Consider the following 19,457-nt stretch of genomic DNA (forward strand, 5'->3'; position numbering starts at 1 on the left):
CGATCGCATAAACATCACATGACACAGCGTCAACATGGACGTGTGTACACTGGCAAGAACACACTAGAGACTGTCGCTCATAAACTGATCACATATAATAAGTTGATATTAATTATAATATCCATTGCACACAATATTAGGTAGTACATACAGCTTCTGAGCTACTGGTACTTGGAATCATTTCTAAAAAAAGAAAAGTACAATGTACACTGTACATGTACCTGCATAATAGCACAATGTAATAACATTAGAATATCCACCCTTTGAATGAGGTACCTAAAAATGTCTGAAGTGATGTTGCATTTTTGTGATGAAACCTAAGCCATGGCCTGCTTTTATGTCTGGGTTATGTTTTAAATGACACTACCAGGACAAAGTGAGATCAGTGATTAAACATTTCATATCCTGTTTTCCCCCACATATGTGTAAATTCCTTCTTTATGCACAACTTCTCCACAAAGAATAAATAAAACCTTAAAGGTAAAGACCAGTATTGGAAACGCCCCAATTTCAAAAAATTAAGTGGAAGCTCTTATTACCAATCATGTGAAAGAATATGTTTTGACTAACACATGATGATAAAAAATTTGCAGGGAAACCGCCTACTAATTGATATATTTGGTAAATTAGTTTATCTATGGTCTGTGAGAGATATATAAACGCACGTGTCGCGCACGTGTGCGTATAGTCCCATATACATCTTTCTGTGTAACATGCTTGTAACTTTACAAATACTGGGCCAAATTTCTTATCATTTTGATGATTCCAGAACCTTGCAATACACACCAATACTTATATGCTAGATGATCAACCTTTTCTGATCGATTTCACAACGTTTCTTTCACAATGCAATCGCATGACCATAACTGGCTTTAGCTTTAACAGTATAAATGACTATGTTTGGTATTAACGAGAGTGCATGTAGGCATCAAATATGTTACAGAAAGGTACATGTTCATTATTATTCAAAACAACTTTAGTTGATGGAAAAAGTAGACATCATATTGACGTTAACCCTCATCATGCCAATCAAACCCCAATAGATATTTGTCCAGCAGTTGAGAGTTAACAAACGTAATACACAGTCAAAATAAAAGATGTTTGATCGTGTAAATATTTCAGGCATTTCCATGTATGTAAATATTTTAGGCATTTCCATGTATGTAAATATTTTGAGCCTTAAGCAAACCTAAATACTTTCAAGCATCAGTCCAACCTGAAATATTTCGTGTATCGTCGAACCTGAATAATTTCAGGCATTGTCAGAGCTGGACAATTTCAGGTCGTCAAATTTGGATGACCAAGTACATGTCCCTTTTGTCCTAGAGCAATAAATGCCCTTCTAAAGCACATGCAATGCGTCACACAAAGTGACACCATCCTTCCCTTAACGGTCGTTTACGCCTTGGAAGTGGTTTCCTTTAGTTTCACAGGACACAAATTAGCCTTACAAAACCGTAGGAGTGATGTTTATTGGGTATATAGGAAGTAATGAGAGTGCTTGTGGTCAATCACATGCCTTTGTGTATATAGTGTCAGCTGAGAGCATAAATCATTTCCTTCGCTGCAGAGCTATTCGTAAAAACCTGCTGGCTCTACACAGATGACAGTACAAGTATGGACGATGGACTACCGTACATCCCCGGCCCCCCCACTCAGAGGTCGGAATGACCACATGAGTGTTACCAAAATGTCCGGTAAAAGGGTACTTTTCGTGCGACAAAGTCCGGCCAAAGCATTGTAAAAAAAAGGGGTGTATTTGACTTTTCACCCGGAGATTTCTTTAAAAAGGGGGTGTTTTTTTTTTTTTTTCTCTCTCATCTTTTTGGACTCCTGAGAAATTATTCCAAATTTAGGGGGGTACATTGAGCATTTTTCCTGATTTAGGGGAGTCTCCAAGGCAGGAAAAGCCTGCAAAAAGCCTCCGTAAGGGGGGTTCGGAAATGTTGGCAGTCCTCAGATAGGGGGTGCTTTCAAAAAGAGGGAACAAGCATATGCGTACCCTAAATAACACTGAGTGGGGGGGGGGGGGCGGGCGTACATCCATGGGGCATCTACATGTATACATGTATCTCCATGGTACACATCCATGGTTCATGTAATGTACCCTATACAAATAATATCCTTTTGATACTACAGAGCTATTATAACCACCTTCTGGCTCTAAACAGATACAGTACAAGTATGGACCACAGAGTACATCCATGGGGCATCTATACCTCCATGGTACATCCATTGCTCATGTAATGTACCCTATACCATGGACCTACTACGAAGTATCTACTACGAAGTAGGTCCATGCCTATACTCTATCCTTTACTACAGAGCTATAATATAAAAACCTTCTTGCTTTAAACAAATGACAATTACATGTACATGAACGATGGGGTACATCCATGGGGCGTCTATACCTCCATGGTACATCCATGGTTCGCGTAAATTACCCCTAATGTACATATAATGGACAATATAACCATTTCAGAGCAATCTTCATGATTGGCATTGTGATCTAAAGCTCATCAGAATAAATACTGTACCAGATTTGGTTCCCACTGGCTAAGCGCATCAAGGTTACATGTATTGAATATCGTTCCTTTATCACACCTTGTATCTGTTATAAAACACTTCATGGTCAATGTTATGATACAGCGACTTTTTTCCCTCCTGATGTAATACACATGTGCATGTACAGACTTTATGATTAAAGATTCAGGTTCCATGGACACATGAAGGTTAAACAAGGTACATGTATATGTATGGATTCAACATGATTTCTTTTAGTCTTTGCTATAAAACGGCAAATGGAAAAAACCCTCATGAATTATAAATCTTGAAATCAAAATCAATATCATTAAATTGTCTGATGAGAACATTTCCTAAAATAGAATATGAATCAAAGCCCTTAGTACAAGCATGAAATTCAGATGATGAATCAACATGCCTGACATAATTTTTATTTATAATCATGAACGCATTACTATTTTTAAGAGCTGCGTTACCTTAATAGTTCATAGTTATAATATGCTGGCTGATAATAATAACTGATTAACAGAGTAAAACGTAAATCACATAAAGAGGTAACCACGTAACGTAGGTCTTAAAAATGGAAATAGTAATCATGAACACAATACTATTTTTAAGAGCTACGTTACCTGACTTACCTCTTTAATAATCACGAGAACACATTATTATTTTTAGGAGCTACATTACGTGACTTACACCTCTTAAATAATCATGAACGCATTACTATTTTTAAGAGCTACATTACCTTATAATTCATGATTATAATATGCTGGCTGATAATGACTGACTAACAGAGTCAAACATAAATTAGTATTGCGTTCATGATTATAACAGAGGTAACGTAGCTCTTACAAATAGCAATGCGTTCATGATTACAAATCATGAAGGCATTACTTTTTTTAAGACCTACATATCGATGGCTACGTTAGCTTTTTTCGTAATCTACGTTTGACTCTATTAATTAGTTATTATCAATATCAGCCAGCATATTATCAATAATTCAATATTGTTTGAGTCTGAAGTGATTGCACAAATTTGTTGGAACTGCTCAATTGATCCTACCACAAATACGATGTTCAACAGTCGATGGCGACCTTTGTCCCACACTAGATTATCATAAAGAAAATATTTTTATTTTTTATTTGGCTTGTCATGATTGTAGCACCTGCACGTATACCAGATAACTCATGTTCCAATTTCATACCCTCATGAATGATTTATTCATGACAAGATGGCAATTAACATAAAGCAAGTATAGAGTTCCAAAGAAAAATTCACAAAATACGAATGTCTACAAGCGCGGGAGTGGGAGCAGAGTTTAAACATATTTGTTCAAAAATTCTTCAGTTTCCAACCCACATACAAATGCACAGTGTACATGTACATGTAGTTTTGCTACAATTAATGATGTGCTGGCAGGATCGCAACGTGATCACGTGGCCCAGAATTACATGAGTACTATTAATAGATTTCCTGAAAATGGATTACATGAGCACTATTAATAGATTTCCTCAAAATGGTGTTGCATCCCTCCCCCCCCCCCCCCAACATAATTACATCCCTCTTCTTACTTATATGCACATGTATTGGGGGGGGGGGTGTCCTAGGGGGTAGTTATGGCTGGGGGAGGGAGGAGTCGTCTTTGTGAGTATCTAAATAATTACAGAGTTATCATAAACCTAACACTTCAGGTTGAGTTCGGAACATTGGGGACAAGGGCAGATACTAAATACAAACAGGGAACTAGATGCTATCTAGTACCGTATCTATGTTTGATGAATGAGGTCGGATGTGACCTTTTAAGATGTCTTCAGTGCCCATCGTGCATTATAAATCATACACGCTTCTAATCATCTCTCGACCTTGTTCTGGGTTGACCCACAGCAAACAACCAGAAAGATAATATGAGGGACTACATTGTAAATGTACTCGGAAGATACAAATACAGTCAACAACTAAATTATTGCTACCCCTTGTAAATTTGATGTTTTTTTGTAACTTAAGAATGAAACTAAGGTGGACTGGTTGAATTAGGGCCTTTATTGAATACTTCTAGAAATAAGCTTTGATATTTCACATTTTCAAGAAATAAGAATTTGGACAAATCAAATCATAACCAGACCACTTGCCAATACAGTCCTACTGTTTGTGATGAACATAATGTAGTCCATTGGCCAGTTTCTTGAAACCGTCATGAGACTAAGTTCGTGGATATCCCATAGAAACATGTCTTCATTCTATAACTTTTCCATGGGATGTCCAAGAAGTTGGACTTATGACGGTTTCGAGAAACAGCCCCATGTTGTCTATACTGATGATGGGTAAGACTGCTTATTGATAGTGCTGCTGTCTGGCCATACAAACTAAAACTCCACCTCACTAATCACCGATATAATGTGATTTTCTTGAAGACACGTCAATACATGTGACCTACACTCTGTGATTAATTACCATCATTTGTTACATTGGGATCTCCTGTTATACAAATAATACACATCAGTGAGGGCATTAATAAGAATTACCCACACAAGGTACCTTTGGAACAGTCTAACACACCCGAGGCGGTAGCCAAGGGTGTTTGGACTGTTTACGTGTACGCTTTCAACTAATCATTTAATTAGGATCCATGTCATTATCTTATAATACTATATAATCATATTTGATGTTGGTATCATTGAAAAGCCTGTTTGTTCCCCTTTACAATCTGCCCCATTTGTAATGATTATGTCATCATGGAATGTGCAGCACAACTAAATATGTGGACAAGTAAAAAATGAAATGTTCAAAAAATGTATTGTTATTGTCAATAGTGAATACTTCAATTTTTTGGGAGGATGGATTGTGTTTTTAAGAAGTTTTTTTTAAGCCCTAAAAACATTCACTTCTAAGATATAACAATAAACAACACTAATATACGTTACCTTGTTAATTCTGTTTCATGATGGAAGAGCTTTTCGGCGAATTTCATTTTTTGTGGCGTGAACATCACAAAGTCCACTTTGGGGTATTTCTCCATGAGTTTCAATACAAGGGCGTATTCCTCCACCTTGTCGGCGTCAATATCCGTCAGGTACGACCAGTGCACAAAAACCTTCTCCGTCGACCGGTTCGAAAACATCCTATCTTGCAGATCATTCTGGTTTGCGAACACGCGCCCCAGGTTTCTGTGCCCGATGACTCGGACTGAAGTCTTTGTTCCTACATCGTGTTCAAAGCCCCTGGTGGGCGCATCGTTCATGCGAATCACACATTCGTTGCTATCGATTTCGGGGCCCGCTCCTCGCCCTAGTAGCTGCCCGGAGCTGGAAACTATTGCACATCGTTTACAGTGGTAGGAGAGACTCTGCAGGCAAAAACAAAACAAAAGAGAGAAATTATCATCATTATAACTTAAATGGTTGTTTAGGATGAAAAAATTAAGAGCTGGAAACTATTGCACATCGTTTACAGTGGTAGGAGAGACTCTGCAGGCAAAAACAAAACAAAAGAGAGAAATTATCATCATTATAACTTAAATGGTTGTTTAGGATGAAAAAATTAAAATACAATTCACATGGGAGACATAAATTGATTTATATGATATGTTTCCAAACAGAATATTGATTTGTTACGTTGCATTGTAATAAGCCAGTTCACGGTTGCAGTCTGAGCATGAGCAGATAAAGGTCATTGCAGAACAAATTGTATAATACACTGAGACGAAATACTGGATACGTGCTCATGAAAGTTATGTAATCATTATTCATTAATGAACAAGCAGTGCATTCCATGATACACAGGCAGAATTACAGGTGCAAATATTCTTTGAAAAGGGGAAACAAAGGCTATTTATGTAGCACCTGCATCGCTGTAGGAGTGATTATTTCAAAATGTACAAAGTGGGACCTCTTCATGTTTTGAAGATCTGTGGATATTCGGGGTCATTGCAGAGATGTGCTAACCGTGAACTGGTCTATTGATTAAATTTGTTTATAAACAGAATTTTGATGTACATCAATGAAGTTTGATAAATACAATACAATACAAATCATTTTCAATGTTAAAAGCATGTTTAAATCACCTGTGTCATCATTCAAAGTAATATCAAAAACAAAAAAATGTATCTGTCTTATAAAGAAGGAGGGGGTGTTGACTGTACAAAAATATTGCCTTATCGATCAAGGCCTTAATCTATGCAATGTGTCTTCATAATATGGGGGGATTTTTTTTCATCACAAAAATGGACAATGAAATCTAACATGAAGAATCGATCCGTCAGCAGAGCTTCCAACCTTATTCTAGTTGATATATCCAGCTATACACCTCCCCCACCCCTAACCTTCAATTCATCATGCTCTAGATACATGTATAAATGTAACATTGATCATAAAGCATTCCATAATATGGAGGCTGTACGTATATATTGAATTCACATTAGGCCTGTCCTCATCAGCTCGAGTTTGCCAAACAACCCGCTATGTTAACTGTACCGATCGCAAATTAACCAGTTAATTTGCTTCTTCATCAGCCCGCAGTTGCAATTAGCAGGATATTTGGTGGAGAAAATATCTGAGAAATCTTGGTCTTGTTTCCAAAATATCCCGCTATTTGGGAAATGGCAGGCTAATTTGCGCCCATCCGAGCTAGTTTGTGGTGAGCGTATCGGTCTGGTGATGACGTAATTACAAGCGTTGGGATAATATCCCGAGGCTGAATATAGCGGGTTATTTTGCAAACTCGAGCTGATGAGGACGGGCCTATAATACAGCACTGGGGCTTCAGAATCATAACAAACAATACAGCTGCTTGATACTGATCATAGCAAAAAACAGCCATCAAATGGCATCTAGAATTTCACGATTGAGTGATCTCGGCAGCGAAACACCCATCAAATCAGACAAACAACAGGATGGTAAAATCACTTAGTGATAAAACTGCTTTCAGAGTAAAAATGAAGAGACGGATCGTAAAGCGATCGGATCAATGAAAAGCGGAAAAACGTGATATTTCCAGGGATATACAATTTATAAAAGCCCCCTCCCTCCATACATATATCATCTTCCTACAACAGTATGGATCTTGATTCTTCTGCTTTGCTGATATTCCTCATCTACAATGTACATAGCATATGAATTATATGGATGATAAATGGAGCCGATCGGGCCATTGCCATGAAAGGCAGACAGCGGAAAGATCACTTTCTTTCTCAATTTCATAGAAGGACCTTCTGTTTTCCATGAATCATTCCGCCAATTAATACATTCTAGAAAAGAAAGAAACTTTCAAGTACTAGACGATGTTTTTTAAGTACAGCTTATAATATTAAATGCGATAATTGAAAATTGCACAAAAAACAGTTAAGCTGCAGTGTGAGAAATTTCCTTTGAAGGAAGGCATCTGTAATTTGATCATGCCAAGTGCATCAATTTAATATTAACTATTTAAGATGTTAGTGCTCTTGAGGGCCTAATGATGATTTCATTTTTCCCCAAATTTTTTTTCCCATGCATTTTTTTCTTGAAATGTATGTGACACATCATGGGTATAAAATTTTACAGAGAATGCAGAGTGAATAATGTTTTTCCATAAGTCATCATTTTTCCGACAACAATCGATCTATTGGGAGATATCAAAAACGGCCCTGAGATTTGTGTAGCGTGGATTAGTCAGAGCGTAGGTCTATGGTCAGAGCCATGTTCTGGGGGCAGTTCAGTGCTGCTGTGATGTTCATAATGCAACTCTGACATTCACTGAAAAGAGGCCGCTATTTGATATTACAAGGTGTATAAAAAAAAGAGTAAGTTGCTATATATCCAGCATTCTGTGAAGCTTATTGAACTCCATATGTACATGTATGTCCTCATCAGCTCGAGATTGCCAAATATCCCGCTATTTTAACTATCCCGATCGCAAATTATGAAATTATCCAGTTAATTTGCGTCCTCATCAACCCGAAGTTGCAATTAGCGGGATAATTGGTCGAGATAATTGCATCCCAAGATATCTTGGGCTAGTTTGCAAAATATCCCACTATTTGTCTGGTGCGTCTTCACCAGCCCGAAGACTTGCACTATGCACGAACGCTGAGCAAAATATATCAAGCTAATTTCTCGAGCTCGAGCTTCAAGTTTCGAGGTCGAGGTCTCGAGCAGATGAAGACGCGATTTGTAACTTCTGCCTTTTTTCCCCATATCAAAAATAGCGGGCTATTTGGCAAACTCAAGCTGATGAAGATAGGCCTATGAAACTTACTTTAGGGGGTACAAGAAAGGGGCTGCCCAGATACATTTACTGAACCCCCGTCTTGGGAGGATTGAGACTGCCCCTCTCCTTTAATAATTTCTGGATATGCCACTAGGGGTACGCATAGGTATGTATAAGGTTTATTAAAGATCAAATGATTGTTCTAATCAATCATTAATACTTATGGAATAACTGCCTGATTAAATTTTTTTATCCAACCTAAGGTTTAAACATTTTTTAGCAAACCAGCTTTTACAAGTTTTTTCAAAATTATCCGATGCTCACTAAAGCTGTAAGTATTGTCAATACTTTCAGTGCCATCCGATTGAATAGTCCCTTACCCATAGTTTTATGAGAGAAAAAAAATCATGCAGATATCATGAAACTGAACAATTTGAGTTTTTTTCTCAAAATGTGTACCTTTTCTTTTGATACACACTGTAGAAAGATAACATGAATGTGTCACAATGGATGTGTCTGTAGGGGATCATGATGGCTTCTCTGCTGTATTCATTTTACGAGATGCTCACAAATTAACATCAAATTGGGTCTGACGTAAATGAGGGCGTTTACTTCGGAAGAGCTCTGGGCAAGAGGTTCTAGGTAATGTTTTTCCGAAAAAGAAAATGCATCTTGAATAGATGGCATTTAGCAAATACGCAAGGGATTTGAAGTGGGTAATATGACGTAATTGCTGTTGCATTCAGAGTAGGAAAGAAATAACTTCATATGAGTAGGTGTGGCATAGATAATTGTGAAATTCCTTTTAATATTAATGCATGGGCATTATTAGGTATTATCTTGGTCATTCACTGGTCATTCACACAAATGTGAATCAGGGCAGCTTTTCACAAAACAGTAATAATTACAAGTTCATCAACATCCCATTGAAAGGTGTGTTAATTACAATACACACATTTAAACGGGATGGCAGTGAATTTGCACTTCTGACGTTTTGGAGAAATGCTGCCCACTCGACTGGCTATAAAGGGGGTAATGATAAGTGATAACATTTCAAACATTTCAAAAATTCCAATCTACCATAAATAGTATCATAAACAAACACAGCTTCCAATCAGTATAGGAATAAGAATGTGAGATTGTCATTTTGTCACACAATTCATTTGTGCTTTTTTCTTTTATTCATACATTGTACTCAAGGTAAAATTTTTTTTTTTTTTTTTACAGTGGACACCCAACATGATTTTGTTTTTTATTTTATTCATAAATTGTACTTCATACAAGTATTTCAAGGTGAAATTATGTTCTTTACAAATGGACACCCAACTGTGACTTAAGGACCACACAAATGATTTTGTTTTTTATTTTATTCATAAATTGTACTTCATACAAGTATTTCAAGGTGAAATTATGTTCTTTACACATGGACACGCAACTGTGACTAAAGGACCACACGAATGATTTGTGCTTTTCTTTCTTTCATTCATAAATTTTTACTTCATACAAGTATTTCAAGGTAAAATTATGTTCTTTACACATGGACACCCAACTGTGACTTTATTTATAAGCACCATGAAGCGGATCATCAATAAAAACTAATCTGGAATATATTATATGGGAAATGTTTTTTCTTTTCTACCATATTCTCTCTATTGGAAGGCCTCTGCAAGCTTCTGGGCAGCTCAAACAAACCTTTAACTATAAGGTACATTTTCTTGCCTTGCAATTTTTTTCATTGTGCATGACTCATGAGTACGAGTCATCGATATATATATATATATACTTCATGCAGTCCCACATGTAGCATTCGGTGCTGGAAGGCAATCCCTTGCTTGACTGCACAGCTCACATGGTCTCGTGTGAGCCCAACCTGACTCTGTGTATCCCAACCAGACACTATATTTTTCTCACCCTACTGCCTCTGTCCACGGTGCTTACTCATTTATTCATGACCAACGTCAACATCATCAAATATTGACCTGTTCACACAGAGGAGTAGCACATGCATGTTTACATCAGGACTCCACTCATACTGTACAGAGACGTTTTAAAGAGGTCCCATCAGAATCAGATACTATATATCAAATTTTGGGCGGTGGGGGGGGGGGGGGGGGAGGGGCACTCTTGAAAAAAAGCATAACAAGACTGTATCGCATGCTTTTAACATGTTCAATTTTTCATTTCCAACAAATCTCAAAGCTCAATGTGGAAGAATTAGTGCCCCTATCAAATATCTATTTGTAAATATTTTATAAATAAGAAGAACCTGTATTGTGAGCAAAGCCTGGCAATAAAACTCAACATGGAGGGAGGGGCGTCTGTGCTCTATGAATGTTTCATACATGCTACGTGTACAGTTTCCCAACCGCAATGTTGCTAAATGAAATTGAGCATGCTCCACCCAAGCCATGCATGCAAATCAACCAATATACTAGAATGCTGACCAAATGAATTCATATTTTTTCATTAATTTCATTGCAAGTAGTAGCGGATAATAGGTAAATTGATATGTCTGCTGAGTACTGACATATTGAATAAGGTATTGAGAAATTGTGCTCAAACTATATCCCGCAAAAAAAAACTAAATGAATATAAGAAATTTAAAAAATAAGATTTTAAGCCAAAATGTTGAATGATACACTTCATTTTTTTTAATGCATCCACGCAAGTACCATTGTTAGTGTTTTTTCCTGATATCAAACATCAACCAACACAGAAAAAGATATTTTTATGGGTGGTATTTATACTTCAAGAGAGAGAGAGAGAGAGAGAGAGAGAGAGAGAGAGAGGGAGAAAAAAGGGAGAGAGAAATTAACATACAGGATCTATATCAAATAATGAAATCAAATAATGAGATAAATTTATGGAAATTCATTTTTATATGAATGATTGATTGAGTTTCCAAGGTCTCGGTCTGGGGTGCCTTTCAATTATTCACAAAAGGCCTTTCTCCATCAGCCCGAGTTTGCCAAATAGCACGCTATTTTCAGACTCGGGATATTATCCCGAAGCTCGAAATTGCATCTTCATCAGACCGATAAGCTCATCACAAACTAGCTTGGACAGGCGCATATCAGCCCGCTATTTCCCGAATAGCGGGATATTTTGGAAACAGGACCAAGATAGCTCAGGATATTTTCTCAACTAAATTATATCCCGCTAATTCCAACTGCGGGCTGATGAGGACGCAAATTAACTGGTTGATTTGCGATCGGGATAGTTAAAGTAGCGGGTTATTTGGCCAACTCGAGCTGATGAAGACAGGCCTACAGAGCTGTCATGGGAAAGGGGAAGGACTGAGAACTTCATTAGCATATTCATGATGCTAATAGCAACTGCTGGCTCACTCAGTCAGCCAAAGCATAGCTCTAATTTACACTGCTACAAAACATTTGTGGAATAAAAATCCTGGCTAATGGGATTTTCAAGTTAAACGATTGTAATATAAAACAGTTGATAAATTAAAAAATACAATAGGTATGGTGCAGCCCAGAACCCCCCTAAGATTACCATAAACTGGATATCAAAACAATCTACATTTTTGCTCCAATTACTAAAATTTTACAAATCATACCAGAGGCTCTCTTTGTATTGAGTATGATTAATCTCAAAATAACAACAATCATAATAATAATGAAACAGGAAATACAAATTGAAAGTAAACTAACAATTGACTGAATTAACAGGAAAAAAAATAGAAAGTAAACTAACAATTGACTGAATTAACAGGGAAAAAAATAGAAAGTAAACTAACAATTGACTGAATTAACAGGGAAAAAAATAGAAAGTAAACTAACAATTGACTGAATTAACAGGAAAAAAAATAGAAAGTAAACTAACAATTGACTGAATTGCCAAAAAGTACAATCGTATTAAAAGGGGAAAACTGATTTGTCGTGTCAGTCAGATACTCTTCACCTACATGTACAGTACCTTGCCCTCTTCTAACTTTTAAAGCCAAGAAAAATGAAAATTAATTTGGACTTGGACCAACTGGATGCGCCAAGAAAAACATATTTGTAATAAATCCATAATCTTCACCAACACTTTTGTATAGAGACATTACTGTTATTTCTAACAAGTATGAAGAAAGATCTGCTACATTATAGTTTTAACTAAGATTGTCCAAGATCTCGTAACAGGAACAGGCTAGTTTGCAGGCACAAACCCTGGTCAGTCGTAAAAGAGAGTCTGCACTATAAGACTACCATAGGCCATGTACACAACCAGTAGGTAGCTGGGCTAGGCTTCTCTCAAGGCACAATGATTTTTTGATAAAGTGTCAAATTAGGGTCTGTGCTTGCAGACTAGGAACGGGCCAGCAACCCCAATGAAAATGAGTCAACTGCAATGAATAAACATTTTAATAGGGCTACTCTAAAAGCCGATGAAGTGCTATTAAACAGTCTGCTCTTGTTACATAATCATATACCGCTATGACAAGCTCAGAGCTGGTATTGACTGTCACACTGAATGTTTATTTTACCGGAATACTCCATGCGGATATATGGCTTACGCAAAGGCATTAGCACACTCGACTGGCACGCGGCTAGGGACACCGCCCGGTCTCTGAGATCCAATAAGCCAGCCATGTACAACTTGACTTCCTCAATGACTGCTCACCAAATATGTAACATTACATTATTTGAACACTTTACAATACATGTATATCCCAACCCTCCCAACTGAATTACTTCATTTTGAAACTTTCTTTTTCACAGCAAAAATTAAACGAATTCCTGCGACTTCACAACCGCCCGATCTAAGCAAAATCCATAAAGAGCATTGACAGTGAATGCACTCTTCACCTGATCAGGGCATTTATTCTTTGTGGTTGCTTTTGCATGTCTTTTCGATTTTGTCTCAATTTTTCACAAGTCATCTTGAAACATTCAAGCGGGTGGGAAGACTTCAGTAGTGATATTGAAAGGGACGAATCAATGATGAGACTCACATGGTAGAGCCAAAATGAATAGAAGCAAAACGGACAGAACCACTTCGAGAAAGTCCTCCAATAGGATCGATGGCATGTTCACTGCACTGAATATGCGCAAGCACGTGCATGAGGACATTTAGCGCTCAGCTGCAGCAACTGAAAATCCGTATTTGGGCAAGTGCAATGTATTTGGTCATTTGATGTCCTACACGTTACCATGTATTGAGGAGATTCAAACCTATATCAACATCAAATGTGTTGAAGGGTTGTTCTTGACAACCCAAAAAAATTGACTGAGGCTTGCCCAACATAGCAACGAGGAACGTATGCACACTAGATTAAAAGTATAGTATTGTAGTTCATACATTAATAACAGGTTAATGGAATACATGTACCTCATCACTAGGTCCCCAGGAAAGAAACATCCATAAATTTGAATATGTTTAGAAGTAAACCGGTCTATTAACTTTCTCCAATGAGCAGATATAAATCTGAAATACAGTATTATGACACATGGTGGTGGTGATTTTACCTGAATGCTAAGAAAGCATAAATGCTTGTAAGTAAGCAACCAGACAGACGGCAGCTTTAGGTCCTCTCTGAGGAACCTAATACAGTTGGTAATGTATAGCATAAAATAATATGGATTTGCCATTTACAATCTCTTTGCCTATCAAGTCACTGCTTCATAAATGAAAATGTAAAACCAAAATATATAAATGTAAAACTATATAAAAATGTAAAACCCCCAAAAAAGAAGTGCTTCATACCTTATTGTTGGCAAAATGCCTGTAGTCATTCGAAGACAAAAGCTTCTTTTTCTCCTTGAACATATCCCTCTTGACCACCTCTCGCCAGTCGATCTTCTTGGGGTGAGGGCGCTCCGCGGTCTGGCGCTCGACCTGCCGCTGCAGCTCCTCCGCCGTGTCCTGCAGCTGGAGTATCTCCCGCGAGACATTCCGGTGGACTTCTCCGGGCGGCCTGGGCGTGGCGGGCGGGGCTGGGGAAGGATTGGTCAGGCGCACTGCTACCTGGTGTGATGTGTCTGCTTTGTAGGTGCCGTCATAGTATAGGCTCAGGCAGACAAAGCATGTCAATGTGTAGCAAAGGGCAAAGGCAAGTATTCTGTGCGGTTTCTGTGGTGGTAAGAAAGCGAGAGGACAAGAATGGAGTTAAAACGTGAGCAAAATTACTTTAGATTCTTCACATTTCAGCTGGGAATTAGTACAATAAGGCCACCATATTAAACATCATGATATTGGACCATATCCTTCATATGCACGGTAGTAGTTTCCTAACCCATTTTCAACCTGGAAAAAAGATTATAAGATTGATTCTTAGCTTGATTCACTGTCATTATCACACAGCTATCTTAACAATGTATCTCTTGCACACTGTACATTTTGTAAAGCTACTAGCCATAAGGGCATTAACTGCCTGTATACCGGTACAAAAAAAAAGTGAACATGCTTTTCTGGCTCTATAAAGCAGATAATACTATATTTAAGCAAAAACAAGTGACATTGAATAACTGCCAGCATTTCTACACATTTCCTCATATCTGCACATAGAAAAGCAGAGCAATACAGAGTGGAACTCCATATCATAGGCAGACATCATACTGGGATGCCAGTCAGTTTTACTCAAGGGCCTGAAAAGAAGCCAGAAAACGTTAAAGCCCCATATGTGCTGTACAATATAAAGCCTGAAAAAGCCTGAAAAAGCCTGAAAAAGCCTGAAAAAGCCTGAAATGGGAAGCTGTCAGGGCTTGAAATCAGGCAAAAGCCTGAAGACTGGCATCCCTGATCATAGACAGATTTTTGCTTCATAGCTTTCATTTACACAGCAAAACCAATAAGAACTGAATTGGATCTACATGTGTAGGCCCTTTAAGGAGGTCAACATGCTCCAAGAACACACAGTACAGTTTTTTTTTTTTAAAGTGCAATTTGAGAAAAACTTAAACTATGAGAGTAAAACATTTTAATTTCATATTAAAACGGCAATCATTTACATTTTGAAGTCTAAAGACATTTTTTGTTTAAATTAAAAAAAATCATTACCGGTATTCACTAGCTGTAGGACCATACTACATGTATGCATTACTCATGAGCTGAAGAAATAAAAAAACCTTTGATTAACAGCTGTTGTTTGTTTGAACTTGATAACAGGAATACATGTGTTTGTAGTGATACATGTTTACAGAGTTGTAGTGAAAATGATATCTGACCATGTGGTATGATCCCACAGCTACATGTATGATTGACAAGCAAAACATGTTTCAAAGCTTTCAATGCATTGAATTGGGATATTTCACACAACGAATACAAAAGTACATCTGCTAGATGATGAATGTTTCAAAGTACTTTCAACCAAATCGCATGGATGTAGATAAACATGTCACTTGCTAACCGTCGAATATATACACAGCCCCTCATTCAAGACGACAGCCAGGAATTTGAAGGTGACAAGGAGGATTTGGCATCATCATTACCTCCAATGATGCCATCCTTTCAAGAGGATGCACGTGATGATGGTGTTTGCCCGACAACGCGGGACGATCTGACGACTCTGAGGAGCATGCCGTAACTACCCTGAATTTACCCTGGCTCACGCTAATACGCATACAGAGCGATCTGGCCCCGTTATGAATGCCCGACTGTCATATCTAGCTTGATGTATAATGCATCATGTGGCGGGTTGCTAACCATGCCATGGGCAGGATTGACCTGACTTGCACAGTACTATCTGGATGGTTTACCTCTGTGTGACTGTTTAAATAGCCTGTCGTCATCAGCTCGAGTTTGCCAAATAACCCGCTATTTTAACTTTCCTAATCGCATATTATCCAGTTAATTTGCGTCTTCCTATTCAGCCCGCAGTTGTAATTAGCAGGATATTTGGTTGAGAAAATATCCGAGTAATCTCAGTCTTGTTTCCAAAATATCCCGCTATTTGGGAAATAGCGGGCTAATTTGCGCCTGTCCGAGCTAGTTTGTGATGAGTGTATTGATCTGATGAAGGCGCAACTTCGAGTTTCGGGATAATATTCAGAGTCTGAAAATAGCGGGTTATATGGCAAACTCAAGCTGATGAAGACAGGCCTAACGAGTACGCATGCATGGGGACTGATCGCAGAGGAGAGATGGAGTAGGAACGGGAGGGCAAGGAGCGGGAGTAAGGTGTGCCGGTGAGATGACCTGGGGTGCCCCCGAGGAGAAGGCAGCAAGCGAGGGGCACAGAGCAGGGTGATTTACTGTACATGCAGTTCGGGATCTACACATTCACAGTAGCATGTTGATTCGAAGCAACGATTGTGACGATGATTTTCAAAGTTATGTCATCACTATGTACAAAACAAGGACTGTTCAGGATGCAAGGTCACAATACATTAATTGTCATCTGCAAATGAGAACTCATCAATGTTAATTGATTGTTGGAAGAGGAAATGAAACTAGTCATCATCAATGTCTATAATGATTAATGAGGCTAAATTGGCTATAGATACTATATGGTAGCAAAATAGCTTGTGCAGAACCCATTATTGCCACAGATAATACAGTCTGCAAAAAGGACTTCATACTGCCTACAAAACCCCATTGCAAACATTTTTTCCTCTAAACACTATATCTAGTATATGGCAATTTGACATCTACAAATTGTACATGGAATAAATTTGTTGTATCTTCTTTAATTCAACATGCACAAACTTGTACATTGCACGTGAGGACGGCTGTATGAATGGCAAGGTTTTCTATGTTTCTTTTTAATAAATACTACCTTATTTTCATGCAAAAATCAACAATGTACAAATGTATGTCTGTCAAAACGCTAATACATGTACATACATGTAAATTAACAGATATCATAATACAAGGAGTGCTTGTGACTGATTCAAGAATTCACATGATGCAAATTAAGGCATGCACATACAGTTCACCCGGGAGCTCCTATATACACCGCCTCGGTTCAAGTAATGCAAGGAGGGATGTATCGTAAGTATCATTTAATAAAGCGCTCTGCTGGGGGACAAACAAATCAAATGGCTACATCAACAGAGCCATCACTAGCCCCCTGAACATGTGACACGCTCCCGAACATTGATCACCAACGTCAACTATGATCCACCGTTTGATCAATCTAAACAAATGTGAATCGCTCGAGGTGCGAGCTACTGTACCCAGCGCAGGGAGGGAGGCACAGCAAGGGGGCAAACCGCTGGCTGGCCGGCCGGCCGGGAGAAGAGGCACACTAGAGCTGAGGGGAGGCAGGGGTGAGAAGTGCAAACCAATTTACCTTCAAATCTATTTCTAGATGAGCAAAACTTGAATAGAGACTACATGTATGCTACAGGTATTATGGGTACTAGCACATTTTCCTGTAATCTGTCGTTTGATATACATGTGAACAATTATCCAGAAACTGTTTGAATAGAGAGCTTGTCGACTTATTTTGTGGAAAATTTCTAGAAAATATTTGGAGCCAGATTAAAAGGTGTGGCCTCACATCACAAAGAATTAAATCCAATCTGGCTCAAAACTAATTTATACCGCCTCTGTAAAGCGTACTTCTACAACTACTGTAGGCAACTTAATCTTCTAATAACCACATTTATTATTTCTGTATCATGACCAGAAGATCCCATTTAACCCTTCTCAAGAAGATGATATCATCACTTTGTCTTTAAGAAAATATTTGAATAGAATGTCCATTCAGAATACAAGTTATGAGTGCAATTTTAGTGATTTCTAATAGAAATTCCTGCTTTGAAATAAAAAAAAAATACACATGTGCAATAAATGAAGACAAGACATGGGGTCTGAATTTTTCTTTGTTCCAAAGTGGAATATGATTCCCTAATTCATATCAATTTAAAGCATTACTTTTTAAAACAAATGGAACTTTGTTATTCCTGGCTCTTTTTTCCTGATTGAAGTGTCATATGAAAGGATAAAAATTAAACTTCTGGAAAGGTGATTTTCTCTTTGAAATTCAGATACCGTTTGCCAAATGACTTTGTAGTACCCTTTTTTTTAAATTGTTTTTAATCACTCATATGTGAAATATGCATTATATGAGTTGCATCAAATGAAAGGAGGATCTAAGCTTTACAAATATGTGTCATTTATCAATTATAAAGTGTAATTTAATAATTATAAGTGTGATTAAGTTATGATAAAACATTGATAATTCTCGGTTTCGTTTTTTCTGGGACGCACTGTACATTACATGTAGGTTTCAAACTTGTTCCTGCCTGGGGTGCAAAAACATCATAAACCATGCCATATCATAAACCATTCCTAAACCGGTGTCATGTTTCAATTGCCTCGTATAAATCACATGTATGGATGATATACAAAAAAACAAAAAAATTAATGATAGAATACATGCACTTTATTGGGGAAGTTTGGGAATGAAAAGAAAAAGGCCCATTAAACAAAGAAACTGTCTGGTTGACGATGACATACAATTTCTGAATTACACTGTACATGCATGAATGGAAACATGCTCACATACAATGTACAATGTGGTGCCAAATTAGACAGATGATTGATTGATTGGGCAGTCTCGCTTTCAGTAAGCATTTTGAAAAAGTATGACAAAATTATGTAAACACTGTTTGAATGTATTTCAAGTTTTCAAGCATTTGAAAAATAATTTCTTATTTGAATAACAGTTTTGCAGTTGTTGATACTAAAAGGCACCCGGGACGAATGTTGACGAGCCACTAATGTGCTTTTTATGATCCTCCCACGTCAGATAATGTCATTACATATGTTTGTTTTAAAGATCGTATATAATTTTGTTTTTATCT

The 19,457-nt window shown here is 37.7% G+C and overlaps 1 protein-coding gene across 3 annotated transcripts in view; it reads right to left on the reverse strand.

Annotated features, from left to right (window-relative positions):
• The window catches only part of LOC574877 (alpha-N-acetylgalactosaminide alpha-2,6-sialyltransferase 5), a 59,267-nt gene that overhangs the window by 14,912 nt on the left and 24,898 nt on the right, over positions 1-19,457 (reverse strand). For all 3 annotated transcript variants that reach the window (XM_030980811.1, XM_011681337.2, XM_011681343.2), the window contains 2 exons: positions 14,413-14,778; positions 5,445-5,866 (listed from right to left, as the gene is read on the reverse strand). In XM_030980811.1, the coding sequence (XP_030836671.1) occupies positions 5,445-5,866; positions 14,413-14,778 (788 nt within the window). The remainder of the gene's footprint in view (positions 1-5,444; positions 5,867-14,412; positions 14,779-19,457) is intronic.

Source organism: Strongylocentrotus purpuratus, unplaced genomic scaffold (genome assembly GCF_000002235.5).
Source record: "Strongylocentrotus purpuratus isolate Spur 01 unplaced genomic scaffold, Spur_5.0 spur5_scaffold_11, whole genome shotgun sequence".
Classification (NCBI taxonomy): Eukaryota; Metazoa; Echinodermata; class Echinoidea; order Camarodonta; family Strongylocentrotidae; genus Strongylocentrotus; species Strongylocentrotus purpuratus.